Here is a 17,462-nt window from a genome sequence, read left to right as displayed (position 1 = left end):
TTCAGATCAGGGTGTGCACGTCACTGTGCTGCAGTTCTAATTGCACCCAAAATAACAGGAAGGGGTGCAGGAGTGAGATGGGCCCGGATTGGCTCCGTTAATGATCAAATTACACAGCAGCCCAACGGCAGTGATATTACTAAGTACTACAACGAGGGATCATTTATTTTTAGATTGATGCAGGCGTTGTTCCCCCACCGCCCCCTCCCAAGCCTAGAGACATTTTTGCAAATGTATTCCCCTCAAGGCCTGTCTGCTAAAATGCCCAAAGTGATTTAAACACTGTACATGTTACAGAGGTGTGTTCTGATACTTTGACGCAACAAGAGTCAGGACGTTATTTTTATTATTTTAGGAACTGCTTCTGCTTAAAATTATTTGGAGGAGAGAGATAGAAAGAGTGGACTATTTTTAGTGCTTGGATGTTTAACTCAGCAGAAGGATGCAAGTTCTGTTGCCGCCTCCTTCTTTTTCCCTGAAAAGGGTTTGGTGTCTTTATCAGCAATCCTGCAGGGCAGATATTCAACAGGTGCAACTTAATTTTCTTCTGCTCTCTATCTTCATTTTTGGGGGAATGTCACGCCTGTGGACTCACATAATCCTTACATGGTTCTGCATCTGCTCTTCAGAAACAATCAGGGAAACAGAAGCTTGGAGGAAAGAGAGACACAAACACAGTGTAACAAAGTTGGAAGAACAGAAAATGCCTGTTGGATCAGATAGCCAGTGTAGTTTGGTGGTTAGAGTTTCCTGTTAGGATCTGGGAGACCCAGGCTTGAACTTTCATCCTTTCACGGAAACATGCGGGGTGACCTTGGGCCAGTCACACTCTCTCAGCCTAAACTAACTCACAGCATCATTGTTGGGAGGATGCAGAAGGAGAGAGTAATGTTATACAGCTGCTTTGGGTCCCCATTGAGGAGAGCTGTACAAATTACATTTTACAAACTCAGACCCAGAGGGGGGGGGGGTCATCTCATTCAGCATCCTGTTCCAGCAGCTGCCCAAAATATACCTCCAAAAGGTTATAAGCTGGACATGAAGGCAAGAAGACTCTCAGTTTTTACTCTGGCCTGCATAGCCCAGGCAAGCCCAATCTCATCAGATCTGAAAAGCTAAGCAGCGTCAACTCTGGCAAGTACTTGGATGGGAGACTTCCAAGGAATACCAGGAGTTGGGGGGGCAGACTTTATTCAGCCACCTCCCTGAATATTCTCCAGGCCCCCAGTAGGGGTCAGTCACCAGAGGCTGCCAAAACTTCCAGATGCACACACTCACACATGTACACACATACATATATAAATACCAAAAGAAGACAACTCCCAATTTTTTTGTCTCCCAGCAACTGGTCCTTACAGGTACACTGCCACTGAACATGAAAGTTCAATTTAGTCTCAGAGTTAATCATTGCTGATAAACCCATTGGTCTAAAGTCATCTATGCCATTGGCTAATTTGACTTCATTGTAAATCCATAAGAAAAGCCCTGCTGGATCAGACCAAGAGTCTGTTCCAATCCAACATTCAATGGATTTAAGTCCTGGACTTCCTAGGTTAAAAGCTTTACTTTTCTGCTTAGTGGCCTGGAGGTTATTTTCACTTGTCACAGGTGACCAAACAGGTGACTGTTACTTACCAGCAGTTTACCTGTAATTCTAGACTATTTTAATTTATTGATATGTATTCTTCATATATACCCTGCCTTTCTTTCTCATGAAGACCCATGTTCTCTTCACTTTGTCTGCACAACAACCCTGTGAGGTAGAGGTTGAGAGCTTATGGTTGGTCCCCACGGACACCCAAGTAAGCTTCCATGGTAGCATGTGAAGTCAAACTTACAAAATAATAGACATGGCTAAATGGGCATATCTACATGGCTCAATTTGAACAAGGAACTGGATCCAGAAGAATCCCATTCCCAGTGGGTCCTGGGGGCATTTCCTAGCCTGTATTGTTCACCCTGTTTCCTAATTTATTCTGCGTCTGCTATAAAAGTTCACCCAACCATTTCCAAGTCAGAGGCAAGCTTCCTAAGGGATACACGGACAGTTGTCACACACAAGATTTACACTCCCCCCACACACCAGTTTTAGCATTATTTGACCAAGAGACAGGAGGCCAAACCCTATTCTGCTTCATGACCTTCTAAGAAAAATATACTCTATTCCCAATAATTTGTAGTTATGTTCATTGCTGACGGCCTTAATATTTGCATGATCACCAGTTCCTGTTGGAGCCTTCTAAGCTGAACTTATCTACCAGGAGATGTGATTCACCTCCATGACATGGAAAGCTTCAGCCATCCATTTACACACACTAAGATTAACCCTCTGTTAAAGAGACAGGACATCTTCTGCCAAGTGTGTTGGCAAACTCCCTATTAGTTAGGCTGTCTAAATGGGCATTGCAGGCTATGAGAATAAGAGGTGAAGCAGGGTTTTCTTTCCAATGGTGCCCTTTGTAGTGATGCCCCTCAGGCCTTCTGAAGTGTTTGGGAGTGTGAATGAAACTTGCCTATCCCAGAAGGCCTTGGAAGAACTGGGATGAAGTGGAGGGTGTTATTCATGGCAGGGAAGAGGAGTTTTGAATACATCCTCTGGAGAGATTTGTGATTGGTTGCTTTTGCAAGCAAAGAGAGAGGGGTGTTGAAGGAACCAAATGGCATGCTGCAGCCCACAGGCAAACCTGCTCAGCAATCTGGTGTCAAAGCCTGTAACCTTGTTCTCCTTCCTTCCTCTCTGTGTACACAGGCAGGGTGCTGAAGACCGTGTGCTCAGAGGCACCATCTCTCCTACACTCACTCTGCTTTTGCTTTTATTGGTTCATGTGAATTGTCACCAGTGTTCCCTCTAAGCTGAGTTAGCGTGAGCTAGCTCACAGTTTTTAAGCCTCTAGCTCACACATTTTTGTCAGCTCAGGAAGGATGACCCCAAAGCACACTAATTTATGCAGTAGCTCACAACTTTATTGCCAGTAACTCACAACTTTGACACCAGTAGCTCACAAAGTAGAATTTTTGCTCACAAAACTGCAGCTTAGAGGGAACACTGATTGTCACACCACACTTTTATCTCTCTTATATTCATTTGTTCAGCCCAGAAGGAACTAATTTGCATATTATGCCACACCCCCTAATATCACCATTGTTTCACATAGGGCTTTTTTGCAGGAAAAGCCCAGCAGGAATTTATTTACATATTAGGCCACACCCTCTGACACCAAGCCTGCTGGAACTGCGCTCCTTTGTGTTCCTGCTCAAAAAAAATCCTGCATTTGTTGAATAATGGCAGCATTCAGGACAATAACAAACAAGCCACAGGCAACTATCTGGCTTTCAGTACTGGGACACTGCCTAATTCTGTGAGTAAGGTGGTTAGGGTGTCAGATTAGGATCTGAGAGACACAGCTTTGAATCCCCACTCTGCCCTGGAAGCCTGTTGGGTGACCTTGGGAAGTCACACTCTCTTAAGCCTAACCTACCTGTCCAGATTGTTGTTCTGAGGATAAAATGGAGGCGGTAAGTCACTTTGAGTCCCTCCTGGACAAAAAAGAGGGCCATAAATAAATAAACTGTATATAATATATAATATTAATGTGTTAGTTACTTTGGGGTATAAATGCATCAATGTCTCTAGTTGAACCTAGGGTATTCTGTATGCAAAACATTCTCTCTCCTGATTTCTACCTCCTTCCCCCAATTCTCCCACTGTTTGTTCCCTCTTTCTGCAGTCTTCTGTATACCTCCCTGCTTAGTGTGATGTATGTATGCGTGTGCCAGAAAGCAGCTACTGGGCAGTAAGGGCCATTGCTACACAACATCCATAGAGACATCAGAGATAAATGCCTGAGTCTGAAGGAGAGCAAAGAGCATCCCAGGGGAAAGAAGTCCGCCAAGACTGCCACTGTGCCATGGAAACTCCTCTGAGGGAATAATACATACAAACTTCTACAGAGCTAGAAGACCAAAGTTAACAGAAGGGGAAAGAAGCTTCCTGGGGATGTGGATTTTAGACAGTTTAATGCAAAACAGATTTTCCTTTTCTTTAGCTTTCCCAAATACTTTATCAGGAACTTCTAGTTAGCCAAGACTTTTATTCGACATCAGCATAAGCCTGCACAAAGACCATGTCTTGGCAGGGGGGTGGTGAGGGAAGGGAAAGATAGAAGGAGGCAAGATATTTCGAGAAGGCAGCTGTTGGGAAAGGAAATGAAGAAAGTGGGGAAATGTGGAGTAGATTATCAGAGAAGGGAGGTAGATTGAGAAAGAAGGGATGGGTGGCAAAAGAGATTGGGGTAGATTGCTTTCCATCTCCTTCCCCCTCTCTGCAGCCTATACCTAGGAAAAGTACAGTCTTTCTCCACAGCAGGGACCAAAGCAGCTTACATCATTCCCCCTTTTGATCTGCACAACAATCCTTGGAGGCAGGTTAGGCTGAAAGTCTGTGACTAGTCCATAATCACCCAGTCAGCTTCCACAGCAAGAAACTGGGTCTGGCAGACTCTGCTTTGAAGCGCTGATTGCCACATCACACTGACTGTCATAGGGGGGTGGCCTCAGCAGGATATAATGACTCAAAATCTACTATTTTCTTCAGGGGATCTGATATCTGCCCATCTGGAGACCAGTTGTAATTCTGAGTGATCTCCAGCCCTCACCTGGAGATTGGTAACAATGGCTTCCCATGAGAAAATGACTGGTTTGGAGGGTGGAGTCTGAGTTCCCACTTCTCCTCAAACCCCACCCTCCACCCCTCAAATCTCCAGGAATCTTCCAACCTGGAGTTGGCAACCCTCTCTCCTTCCCAGTCAACCATCAACCTACCTTTAGCTGCCCCTCTGACTTTAGCTTTCCATCTCCTCCACCCTCCCTGCAGCCTCTATCTAGGAAATGGACAGTCTTTATCTGCAGTGGGGACCAAAGCAACTTGCATCATTCCCCTTTTCCCCTTTTGATCTGCACAACAACCCTATCAGATAGGTTAGGCTGAAAGTATGTGAGTAGTCCGAAATCACCCAGTCAGTTTCCACAGTAGGAACCTGGGTCTGGAAGACCCTGTTCTGAAGTACTGACTGCTACATCACTCTGTCTATCATAGGAGGACTGTTGCTGAACAGGAGTTGTTAAGTCATGCCAGTCAAGCCTAGGCAGGCCAGGCCTAGTTAAGTCATGTCAGTCAGGTGGCATCAAGTCACCCAGAGGGTGCTGCCAGACCTAGGGTAGGAAACCTCCAGGTGGAGTCTGAAGATCTCCTGGAATCACAATTGAACTCCAGATAACAGATCTCTCTCCCCCTGTAGAACTTTGGAGGGTGGACTCTATAGTATAATATTCAACTGAGGCCTCTCACCTCCCCAAAGTCTGGCTTCTATAGACTCCACTACAAAATATTCAGGAATTCCCCAACCTAGAGCTGGCAACCCTAGTCAGGATCAATCCCAAGAAGTTCTCCCTCAAAGGCCAAAATAGGCCTTGGAAAGGGCTTCCTCCACCCCCACCCCCACCCCGCCGCTTTACTGACAAAACCCAGCGTGCTTGGCTAGCAGCAAGCAATGAGGGGAAAGCAAAGCAGCTTTCCCCATGGCCCAGTCTTAAACACAGGACTTTATATTATCTCTCTTTCTGTCTCTCCCCCCTCCCCCCGTACTTAGAGTAAAACATTGTTCTGCTGCCAAGGGATACCATATTTTTTGTCTATGTCTCTCTGGCTGTTTGGTTCCTCAGAGAAGGAGGTTGAGGAGCCCTCAGGCAATTGAGGGAAGGCTTTATCTCCTCTGTGAAGCAGTGCCTCAATCCTCTGCCAATGGAACACAACAGACCTTGAGTGGTGGTTGACGAGCCAATGGTTTATGGAATGCAACCTATAGCCAATGGGAGAGCCACTACCACAGGGCTTTTATTATAGAAAGGATTATTAATGTCTGTAGATTTTTATTCTGAGTGATGGGCTGCATGCAGTTTTATAAACTCATGCATAAGGGAGGGGAAGTAGCATGGTATAGCTCAATCTCGTCAGATCTGGGAAGTTGAGCAGGGTTGGTACCTGGATGGGAAATTAACCAAGGAAGGCCCTGCAGAGGAAGGCAATGGCAGACCCCCTCTGCTTCTCACTTGCTTTGAAATCCCTTGCTAGAGTCACTGTAAATTTGGTGTAGTGGTTAAGTGTGCAGATTCTAATGTGGGAGAACTGGGTTTGATTCCCCACTCCTCCACCTGCAGCTGCTGGATGACCTTGGGTCACCCACAGTTCTCTCAGAGCTCTCTCACCTACCTCACGGGGTGTCTGTTGTGGGGAAAGGAAGGGAATGAGATTGTAAACCACTTTGAGACTCTGAGTGAAGGTATAAATCCAGTCTCTTCTTTTTCTTCTTCTTATTGTGACTTGACAGCACTTATATACACACATATGTCATAAATCTGGGCAAGGGGGCATTCACTGTATTGTAGAACATTTCTTAATAAAGAGCAGGGCTTTTTTTGAGCAGGAACGCAAAGGAATGCAGTTCTGGCTGCCTTGGTGTCAGGATGTGTGTGGCCTAATCTGCAAATGAACTCCTGCTGGGCTTTTTCTACAAAAAAGCCCTGTGCGAAACAATGGTGACGTCACGGGTGTGTGGCCTAATATGCAAATGAGTTCCTGCTTGGCCTTTTCTTTTGAAAAATGCCCTGATAAAGAATATTATTAAAATGCAGCCCAATCCCCACTGGAAGCTCTCCTAACATTCCTCTTCATTTCAGTGGGGTCTGAGAAGAAGAACTTCCCAGTGGATTCTGTTCTGCAGGTCAGACAGCCTTCCTCTTCTGCCCTTGATGACGTCCCAACTGGCTCCTGAAGGTAGAGCTTTACCAAGCATCCTGGCAAGGCTGGCCCTGACTCTTGATTAACCAACGTGCTAATTATCCTGTCTGTTTTGTTTGGATGTGGTGTGGGAGGCAGGTAAGACAATGGATCCCCTAGAGAACAGGCTGTGTGTCAGGAACCACCCAAGGGGCTTCTATAGCTTGTGGCAGCTCCCTCAAGAGAAAGAGAGAGGCTCTCTCTGGGACTGGGAGCACAATAAGGTGTGGGTGGTTGAAAAGTGGGAGGAAAGGAAAAAACACAGAAGCCTTCTGGAGGTGTGTTGTGATTCTTTCAGGACAGTAAAAATAATGCCTTCCCTGGAAGCAACACAAAGTCACAACAGGCATGACAGCCTTCGAGTTACACAGAACAGTTTCCGCAAACGCAGTATTTTCAAGATGAATTCGATGCAACCTTTAAAAATGACATACCACATTGTGGAGTCTGCTTAGACCCAACAGAGGGATTATTTTACTGCCACTGTGAATGTTGTTCTAACAGACTAAGGGGGCTTTTGGATCATTCTAGAATCCTTTCATTCAGTCCAGTCCCTACCATGCAACCTTTTCTCATCCTCAGAATCACTGTGAGGTAGACAGGTAGGATTGCCAGCTCTGGTTTGGGACATACATGGATATTTTGGGGGTGGAGCCTGAGGAAGGCAGGATTTGGGGAAGAGAGGGGCTTCAGTGGGGCATAATGCTATAGAGTTTACCTTCCAAAGCCACCATTTTCTCCAGGTGAACTGAACTCTGCTGCCTGGAGATCAGTTGCAGTCCCAGAAGATCTTGATCTACCACCTGGAGGCTGGCAACCTTGTGGGCCTGTCTCCATTTTGTCTCAAAATACTGAACTCTGTGCCAACCACACTCCTGTTCTGCCAACAACACAGAAGACTTGATGGCTTTGTCTGGTTATTTCCTAAAGTGGCTCGTTCACAAATATTGTGTGGCTTTCAAAGCCCCCACTGCCCCATAGGCCAGCTTGGAGAAGGCATTTGTCTCTTTAAATCACTTCTCCGAATCAGCTGGTGGCTCGGAGAATGCATTTGAAGTTAAAGTTGCTTTTCTTCTACCTCTCCCTCCCCCATCTATTTTCCATCCTTCCTTCCTCCCTCCCTCCCTGTCTTGCGGCTCTTAAACATCTGACGTACATGTCTTGCAGCTCTCAAACATCTGAATTTTATTCTATGTGGCTCTTACATTAAGCAAGTTTGGCCACCCCTGTCCTAAACTTGAAGGAATCTTGGGTTGTGGGCCAGCCCTCCCTAATGGCAGTTCAGAGCATAGCCAGCAGGGGGGCATTGGGGCTAGTGCCCCCTATAGAATCTGCAGCATCTCTACCCAGTCTTCCCTCTTACTGAAAGGGGTTGTTGCAGATTATATAGGGAGCATTAGCCCCAGTGCCCCTGCTGGCAATGGCCCTACTGTCCCTGCCCTTTCCATGGCTTTCTTTTGTATCTGACCCTGGAAACAGTCTCTTCCATGTCATACGTTTCTTGTTTTACTGCATATCCATGTTGATCCCAATGGTCGCTGGAGTGAGTGAAAACCTTAGAGGGGACTAGTGGGACTAACAGACAAGAAGAGGGTGGTCAAAAACTGGAATGTAACTTCCATATGAAAACCATACGTTGGGATGCCACTTGGTTGGGGTTCATAGTGCGGACAGCTGCACCCTTTGTGCAATGTTTGCTGGTTTCCCCAAAGCATCTGGTTAGCCCCCATAAAAAGTGGAATTCTGAACGAGATGGTTGCCAAGGTCATAGGTCACCTAGGGCAGGGGTCCCCAACCCCCGGGCCGTGGACTGGTACCAGCCTGCGGCCTGTTAGCCGTGAGTTGTAAAATTATTTCATTATATATTACAATGCAGTAGTAATAATAATAATAATAAGAAGAAGACGACATTGGATTTATATTCTGCCCTCCATTCCAAATTTCAGAGTCTGAGTGGCTCACAATCTCCTTTACCTTCCTCTCCCACAACAGACACCCTGTCAAGTGAGTGGGGCTGAAAGAGCTCTCCCCAGAAGCTACCTTTTCAAGGACAACTCTGCAATAGCTATGGCAAACCCAAGGCCATTCCATCAGCTGCAAGTGGAGGAGTGGGGAATCAAACTCAGTTCTCCCAGATAAGAGTCCACACACTGAACCACCACACCAAACTAATAGAAATAAAGTGCACAATTGTATCATCCCGAAACCATCACCGCCACCCCCCCCCCCCCCCGGGTCCATGGAAAAATTGTCTTCCACAAAACCGGTCCCTGGTGCCAAAAAGGTTGGGGACTGTTGGTCTAGGGCACAAAAAAACCTTGGCCCTGCCCTGGATGGGTCACCATATCCATTAAATTTGGACTTGTGGGTCACCATACTGAAAAGGTTGAGAACTGCCATTCTAGGAGATGAGAGGCACTGGAGCCTATATGTTATCCATCAAAATTTAACCCAGTTGACCCATCTTATTTCAGCAAAACTCTGCACAGCAAGACACAACAAGACAAATCTGCAACTGCCACATCAGGGTCTTCTCTCAAGGGCCATGCAAGGAAATTTAGGGAGCTGCCATCCTTTTATGTCAGGTCTCACCAGCTGACTACCTGGATGAATCCTATATCTAGGCTTTGAGGGTTTTTCTCTTGAGTGCAAAGCACTCTGGGAACACCCCTCATTGCCTTCTATGCTGGTTGCTAATTCTGAATAATTATATGATAACTTACAAAAAACATTACCAGTCCTTCCGTTATGTATAGGCTTGCCAACAGACCTGGACAGAAGTCTCCTGTTTCTTGAATAGAGGCTTAATAGGGGCTATTATTTGCCAGGTAATGTTATTTACCTCCATGCCATGAAAAGTTTCAGTTGCAGCCCTGTCCTGAATAGTCCAGGCAAGCCCGATCCCATCAGATCATGGAAGCTAAGCGGGATCAACCCTAGCAAGTACTTGGATGGGAGACCTCCAAAGGAATACCAGGGCTGGGACACAGAGGCTGGCAATAGCAAGCCACCTCTCTGAAATGTCCAGAAGTCAACCATGACTTCCAGACATGCACATGCAAATATTCATTTTTAAAAAAACACCAAGAAAAGCTTCAGTTAGGGCAGGAAAGTGAAACTACTGATCTGTGCATCACATTTGATCCCGTTTTTTCTTCCAAAGAGCTCAGAGATTACCTGCAGGGTTGCCAATGTTCAAACCAGTCTCTGTAGCTGAGCCTTTTAATGTCTGCAGCAAGCACCAAGCAGAGGGTATGATTTACCTCCATGCTGTGGAAAAGTTTTAACTGCTCATCCCCACACATTAGACCTGTGGTCAAGGACCAGGACCTTTGTTCCCTGACCAGCTGGCAACCTGATGTCCATGGCTCTCCTTTCCCCACTGTAACCCTACAACAACCCTGTAAGGTAGGTGAGGCTGAGAGACACAGAGAGACTAGCCCCAGGTCACCCAACAAGCTGCATAGCTGATTCCAGTGAAAAAAACCCAGTCAAATTTAGACACAACAAGGCAGGATAAGATGACCTGTGGTTTTGGCAGGGAGGAATAAAAAAAACTTTTTCACTAATCCATGGCCCACCCCTCCATCTTTCTTCTACCAACCCAAATGAGACCAGAGTCTGGCAAGTAATGTCTTGACAAATCCCAAACAAATCAATAATGTGTTTGCTGCCTACTGAGACAGCTGGGTCCCTTTTGGAAGAGGTGGGGTGCACTTCACACCTTCCAAAATTCCTATGCAGCAACAGAAGGCACTTCCATGTGGGAAACAATATGTAACCTGAGTACAGATGGCCACGTATAGCGCCGCTCACATATATATTTGACTGCAACAGAGACATCCTGGATAGTCGCTTGCGTCAAGAGACCATCGCTAAGCACAACTTCCTAGCACAACACCTCTGCGCAAAAGCGACCTGTAGCTGCTATGCACATACAAGTTGCATGCTACTCTGTGAACAAATGTTGTAATGGGAAGCATGGCGTTTATGCACAGCCCCACCGACAAGCATTGTGGCCCCTGGATAAGCTGGTGAAATAGATTCAGATGACTTGTCACCACCGGCTGATGCAAACTTGGGTGGCAGAAATAAAACTAAACCAATCCAGCTTTTGTGGCAGGGAATGTCTCTTCCTCCCTCCCAAGTTTTCATGAATCAGCCTTTCACCCTAGGTCCTTGTTTGCTTCCTCATAGCACATCCAGACATCTCCTCCTTGCTTTCTAAAAGATCTCAAGCCGCCTACGGATAATTCAGGACACCTGTTATATAGTGTACTCTACACACTTTGTGTGTGTGTGTGTGTGTATATATATATATATATATATAAACTAACTGTAGCCTCTTTTGGGACATCCCTGCCCTCCAGGGTAGCCTTGTCTGTCCCCGTAAACAGTGGAAGGTACACAGTTTCAGCCTCTGTTCCTTCCAAAACCCAGTCACAGACAACCCTCCTCCATTTCAGCCTGAGCTCCATAAAGCATAGCTTCAGTTCACTACTTCAAGAAAAAGCTCTAACCCTCATTTTAGGATCTTTGAGTCAAGTGCTGTCTGGTCCATGCATATTTACTCAGGAGAAAGTCCAGAGGTAACCAGCAAGCCTTACTCCCAGGCAAGTGTGGGTATGGGATTGCATGCAATGCCACTGTTTAGACTGGTTTCACACCCCGCTTTGCCAGCTGTGTCACAGCTCAAAAGGGGACCGGAGCTTTTGTGGTTCCTGTGTTCACCAGCCTTTCATTGCCACACAGAAACATTTCAGGTCTATTATACACAACCCAGGCTGTACACACTTGACAAGGAGCCAGAAGTCACTCTGATGGGTGGACATTCTGGGCTGCTTCACTTATGCCCTAGAAAAGATTCTTCCCTGATACCTCCCCCCCCCCCACCACCACCTTCAGATGAAGACACACTCTGGTGTAGCTTTTGGAGTTCCAGAGAAGCCAGAGTTGCAGCAGGTGCCACTTTCCTCCCTCACAGGGCTCCAGCGAGGGGAAAAGCTACATCCTGGGAACATTCCCCTTCAGACCAACTCCAACACAAGCGCTCTAACAGGGTCTGCACCTGGCCAAGCCCTAGCTACAGTGCCTCCCAGGTCATAGCGTTTGGGAGGCGTGGGGAGAGCCCCCAAATCCCTCCACTGCATGCTCTGGTGCCCTCCTGACCTCTACCTGTGGGCTCTCCAGGCTCCCGCTCCCTGCAGGGACCCCCTCCCGCTCCAAGCAGCGATGGTGGGCAGGAAGCACCCTTTCCTGGAGAAGGAGGTCCTCTCAGGCTGAAGGCTGCCGGGAGGAGATGGCCCCAAGGGCCAGGGAAGAGGTTGGGTTGGGCAGCGGGGGCGGGGGGGGGGAGGCTTGTTGGAGGTGGCTCTCAGCAGCAGCAGGCGGCGGGGAGGGGGCTGTGCCGAGGACTGCCCGCGGGGAGGACTAGGGGGAAGGGAGGGAGCGACTCACGCGTGCCATCGAAGCGAGTGGCGATGGTATCCAGGAAGGTGTTTTGGGGAGCCAGGAGGCCCCTCATCACCGGCATCTTAGGACTTGCTCCAGGACGTCTCCATCGCCCGGCAGGGGGGAAACCGAGTCCCAAAAGTCTTGAAGGGGAGGGGGGGAGATGCCCTCAGGCCCCCCAAGTCAGAGAAGGGGGGATCTGGGCTGGAGTCCCGCTGGGGTGGGGAGGGCGACGGCGGCAGGGCCAGCTGCAGTCAAGAGGCTCGGCTGGGCAGGCTGGCGGGCGGGCGCCGTCCGACGTGAAGGGCTGAGCCCGCGAAGCGACGGGACAGGAGCGGTGTGAAGCGAGCCCGGGGCGCCGCTGGCAGATCCCGGCGTGGAAGAAGCCCCCTGCCGCCGCCGTTGGGGGGCGGGCTCCTCCATGAGGGGCTCAAGGCAAGGCGTCCCCTCCTCGCCGCCGCCCGCCGCCCCGCCCGGCTGGCCTCTCGGCGGCCCCGACGGCCAGTTCCCTCCGCAGCCAACGGTAGCAGCAGCCAGGCGGGGAGGAGGCGCGGGGCATCCTGCCTGCCTTCCCGCCCGGGCGGCTAGACTGCCTGGCTCCGCGCCCAGCCGCCCGCCCGCCCTCCTGCCACGTCCAGCCCCAAGCAGGCGCTGCGCTCGGGCATCGGCGGCGGCCGCCTTCGCCTCCTTTCAGCCCCCCCGACGAAGGCGGCTCAGCAGCAGCAGCAGCAGCTCTCCAACTTGGAAGTTGCCATAGTGACTCAAGACACACCCGGGGGGCTCCTCGCACTCCCTTAAAGGCACCGCCGGCTCCCTCCCCAGGCCCCAGAAGGCAGGCGCCCCCCCCCCTCGAGGGAGCCCAGAAGGCGCCGCTGGGACGGAGCCAGACCAGAACCTCAAGTGTCCGGAGCGGCGGCGGCGGCGGGCAGCAGGGCGCCCAGAGCAAGTGCCGTCGAGCCGCTGTTGCTACTGTGTGCACCACGGTGAAAGCTGGACGGTGAAGAAAGCTGATAGGCAGAAAGTGGGTTTCCTTGAAATGTGGTGGTGGTGGAGGAGAGTTTGAGGGAGACCCCGGGTGGCCAAAAAGAGGGACAGATGGGTCCTCGGCCAAATCAAGCCTGAATCCTCCCTAGAAGCTGCAATGACTCATCTGAGGCTCTGTACTTGGGGCAACTAATGGAGAAGACAAAAGTCCTTGGGAAAAGACAGTCATGCTAGGAAAAGTTGCAGGCAGCAGGAAAAGAAGAAGACCCGGCACGAGATGGATTGGCTGGATCAAGGAAGCCACGAGGGCCCTCCGTTTGTCAGTGAGCCAAGGCTGTTAGCGACGGGACCTTTGGGAGGACATTAATCCCTAGGGTTGCCAGAAGCGACTGGGTGGCACCTCACAGCACCCACAAGTGAAAAGTAATCTTTGGACAACTTTGGCTTCCTAGGGAAGCTGCTGGTCAGCTCACACAGTCATCCCGGTTGCAAAGAGCTGGCTGTGGTAGGAGCCACCCCACTGCATACTGCCCTGCTGCAACAGTGGTGCCCTTTCTGGGTTGTCCTATCTGGAGGAAGGACTGCAATAGCGCAACAGCTGAGACAGACCTAGGGGTACAGCTTGCATGAAGCCCACCGAGGGGGACTCGCCATAAGTTCTAAGAGCCCATGCAAATCCCTTCGGATGACCTAATTATGTGAAACTATAAGGCCACCATATATGCTTGCCCTGGCCCTTTTGCAGTAGCCTGAGTCCAGGGCTTATACGAGGTGGGGGCAGGAGGACCATTTGGCCCTGGGCTCACATTCAAAGGCCTCAGATTTCTACTTTGGACTAATTTTCCCCAGAATGATTGGTGATTTTGCACAGAACAAGAAGCTAGCAAAGCCCTTGTTCAATAAAAAGGAACATTTATTACAAAGTATTGCATTGTATCTTGTTGATTTATTGAATTTAAACACTTAAAATATAGCACAGTTTTTGAAACCATGATTGACATTTCTCCTTCTTCTTCTTGAATATACTGGAAGTCTCAAAAATGAAAGTGGGGTGTGAGTATGTGTGTGTGTCTGCCTTTGTGCCAGGAAATGCTTCTTCTATGTAAGTTTCTCCATCTCAGGCTGCTTGTGAAAGGCAAGTTTTTATTTTGGGGCACAGCTTCGCCACACTTCTAATTTTGTAGGATTTTCTTCCAGTCTATTCAATTAGTCATGACAGTACATGAAGAGAAGCGTTATTTGCTGTTTAAGCTTGCATCCTCCTCCTCCTCAATAATAATAACAACAACAAAATGACAACAAACAGCAACAATAACAATAATTTCTATCCCACGCTCCCCACAAGCAGGATCAGGACAGGTTGCAACATAAGAATTAATAACAATAACTGCATTAAAATTCCAAAAAATATTGATTTAAACCACAAAACAGCTAAGACGGCATACTAAAAATGTCCTGCTACCCTGGTCCTGTATCAACTATTAGTGAATATGGTCAAATTCATGGATAGCCCAAATTACAAATGCATATGAGGCTCTGCCCCACTGCCCAGACTGAACATGGTAAAATTGGTCTGTGTTGTAAGCTGTGTGCTGTTGTACAGGTCATGAAGAAATGGCTCTTCTCTTCCCAGATGACTTGAGCTACAGGTGTCTGCACTGGGGGAGAATGCTGAAATTGTTTTGCCCAGCCAGAGTGTGGAACTTGAGCTGCCAGCCCTGGGCTGAGAAGATCTGGAGATAGTGGGTAGTGATTGGTGAGGTTTGGAAAGAAGAGGAACTTCAGCAGGGTGTAACGTCCTCCTCCGCCCTGCAAAGGCTGCTCCACAGTTCTCCACTGCCTGAGGAAGGGGAAACTTGCAATAGTACAATTAGCTGTGATTTTGCACTGTTAGAGAGGTTGATTTCGCTCTGCATGAAAACCCTTTTTCTTAGTGGAGGCACCCGTTGCACCACACCTCCTCCATTTGGTAAGGGGAAGATTTTTTTTTTCCCAGATGGCAACACCTGTATTTAAATAAGCCAGAATAAAGCACCTCGGCAGTGGCATTTGGAGCTGCAGTGCCAACCAAGGCCAAGATAGACATGCCAGCAAAGATCTTTGTCTCATTGTGCTCCTGTTGATACAGCGCATACAAGAAGGCCCTTGATCCCGATGCGTGCTTGCCACCCTCTGCTTCAAACAAGCAACAGCCTGTGCTGAGCAGGTGTGCTTTTATATACCTTCTGTTGACATGGGGACTTGCACAGTAGGTATTTCCTAAGGAGTATAATTGCCAGTTTTATTTATTTTTTAAAGATTGGGGCTTGGTGCTCTTAATAAATGCATATAGAGATATTTATTTACATACCTATTCTCCTAAGTACTTAAAGCACTTTGTGTACATGAACAGCCATTCTTGCCAGTTTGTATAGGTCCAGGGCTTTTTTTTTTAAAGCCCAGCACGAGCTAATTTGCATATTAGGCCACACACCCCTGACATCACCCTTGTTTCACACTGGGGGGGTTGTAGAAAAAGCCCAGCAGGAACTAATTTGCATATTAGGCCACATACCCCTGACACTAAGCCAGCTGGAACTGCATTCCTGTGTGTTCCTGCTCAAAAAAAGCCCTGTATAGGTCAGATCAATATTGTTTTCACATATTGCAGATACAGACAGGAATCTTGAGACACTTTAAAGCAGGGGTGGCCAGCGGTAGCTCTCCAGATGTTTTTGCCAAAACTCCCATCAGCCCCTGCCAGCATGGCCAATGGCTGGGGCTGATGGGAGTTGTAGGCAAAAAACATCTGGAGAGCTACTGTTGGCCACCCCTGCTTTAAAGGACTAACAAGGTTTTATTTCAGAGCCTGCTGGTGAGAAAACATCCTGTTTCTTTACCAAAAGATTGTGAATTTTGCAAGAGGGAAAGCCATAATGTGTTATCTCCCCAAATGCAGGATTAGAATTTTTGAGAGGAGGAGGAAGAGAAATTGGATTTATACCCTGCTCTTCACTTGGAATCTCAGAACAGCTTACAATCTCCTTTCCTTCCTCTCCCCACAACAGACATTCTGTGAGGTAGGTGGGGCTGAGAGAGCTCTGAGACAACTGCTCTTGAAAGAGCAGCTCTGAGAGAACAGTGATTGACCCAAGATCACCCAGCTGGCTGTATGTGGAGGAATGGGGATTCAAACCCAGTTCTCCAGATTGGTAGAATCTACTGCTCTTAACCACTACACCAAACAGAATCCAAACAAGGTTTAAGTTAGTGGCTAGCCAGAACATTCAGATTCACTGAACAAGATGGGAAATACACAAAAAATGCAGACTCCAGGACTATAAAAGTTCTGGTCACTGACTTAGGGCTGGTACTTATGAAACCTCTTAGTTTCTCACTATGCTTTCTCTGTAGCCATGTTAAGCTTATCCATTTATTGTGATAACTAAACCATCTTTCTCACTTACAACCAATCTGCCTTGCAGGTTTGCATGCTATAGTTCGGCTCATGTTAAAAGATTTTCAACAACAATGAGGGGTAGAAACTTGGGAAGGGGTTTAAAAGTGAAAAATGAACTGCTCAAATATTCATATTTTGTTGCCATTGTCAGATTCTGCATGAAATACAGACAAAATCACAAAACATGAACTAGCTCTAATGATACAAACAACCTCGTTGTCAAAACATCAGCAGCATAGATATTCTCTCCGTTGCTGGCTACAGCTGTGTCACTCCACTGCCTCACCTGCTTCTGTTCCTGCATGACAAAGACAGGGACCCGGCCTTCATGGTGGTATCTGAGCAACAGGTCCCACAAGAGGAGCACAACCTGCTCCCTCCAGAATGGTTCAGGACTGAAGCCAAGAGTTCTTTCTCAGAAAAGCTACTTAGCAGCTCTCGAACCTGGTGAGGGATTAGAAATGAATGATCTGAGTGGAGGAGAAGCAAACTGTCCCAGCTCAGTTTACTTATGACAATTTTGAATTTGTAATTTGTTTTCCGTACTGCTAGATATTGGGTTTTTTTAAAAAAAGCATTGACGCTCATACTTGCTGCTTGTATCTTAAAATTCACCCCCAAAGGTTAGGATTTAGGACGGCCTTTTAAAAAAAGTATTCTTCAAAGAAGTGTGCAAAGGTTTATTATTTGAGAGGTGTGTGAAATCGCATTTTGGATTTACAAGGGAAGCTTCCCAAGAAGCAACAGTGCACA

At 47.8% G+C, this 17,462-nt stretch overlaps 2 protein-coding genes across 3 annotated transcripts in view; both read right to left on the bottom strand.

Annotated features, from left to right (window-relative positions):
• The window catches only part of KCNH3 (potassium voltage-gated channel subfamily H member 3), an 88,636-nt gene extending 76,228 nt beyond the window's left edge, over positions 1 to 12,408 (bottom strand). For both annotated transcript variants that reach the window (XM_060252812.1, XM_060252813.1), the window contains exon 1: positions 12,293 to 12,408. In XM_060252812.1, the coding sequence (XP_060108795.1) occupies positions 12,293 to 12,368 (76 nt within the window). In that variant the 5' untranslated portion in view covers positions 12,369 to 12,408. The remainder of the gene's footprint in view (positions 1 to 12,292) is intronic.
• Positions 1 to 17,462, bottom strand: part of DNAJC22 (DnaJ heat shock protein family (Hsp40) member C22) — a 144,639-nt gene that overhangs the window by 31,498 nt on the left and 95,679 nt on the right. The window lies entirely within an intron of this gene.

Source organism: Heteronotia binoei, chromosome 13, assembly GCF_032191835.1.
Source record: "Heteronotia binoei isolate CCM8104 ecotype False Entrance Well chromosome 13, APGP_CSIRO_Hbin_v1, whole genome shotgun sequence".
Classification (NCBI taxonomy): Eukaryota; Metazoa; Chordata; class Lepidosauria; order Squamata; family Gekkonidae; genus Heteronotia; species Heteronotia binoei.
This window is presented reverse-complemented; position numbering and strand designations above follow the sequence as displayed.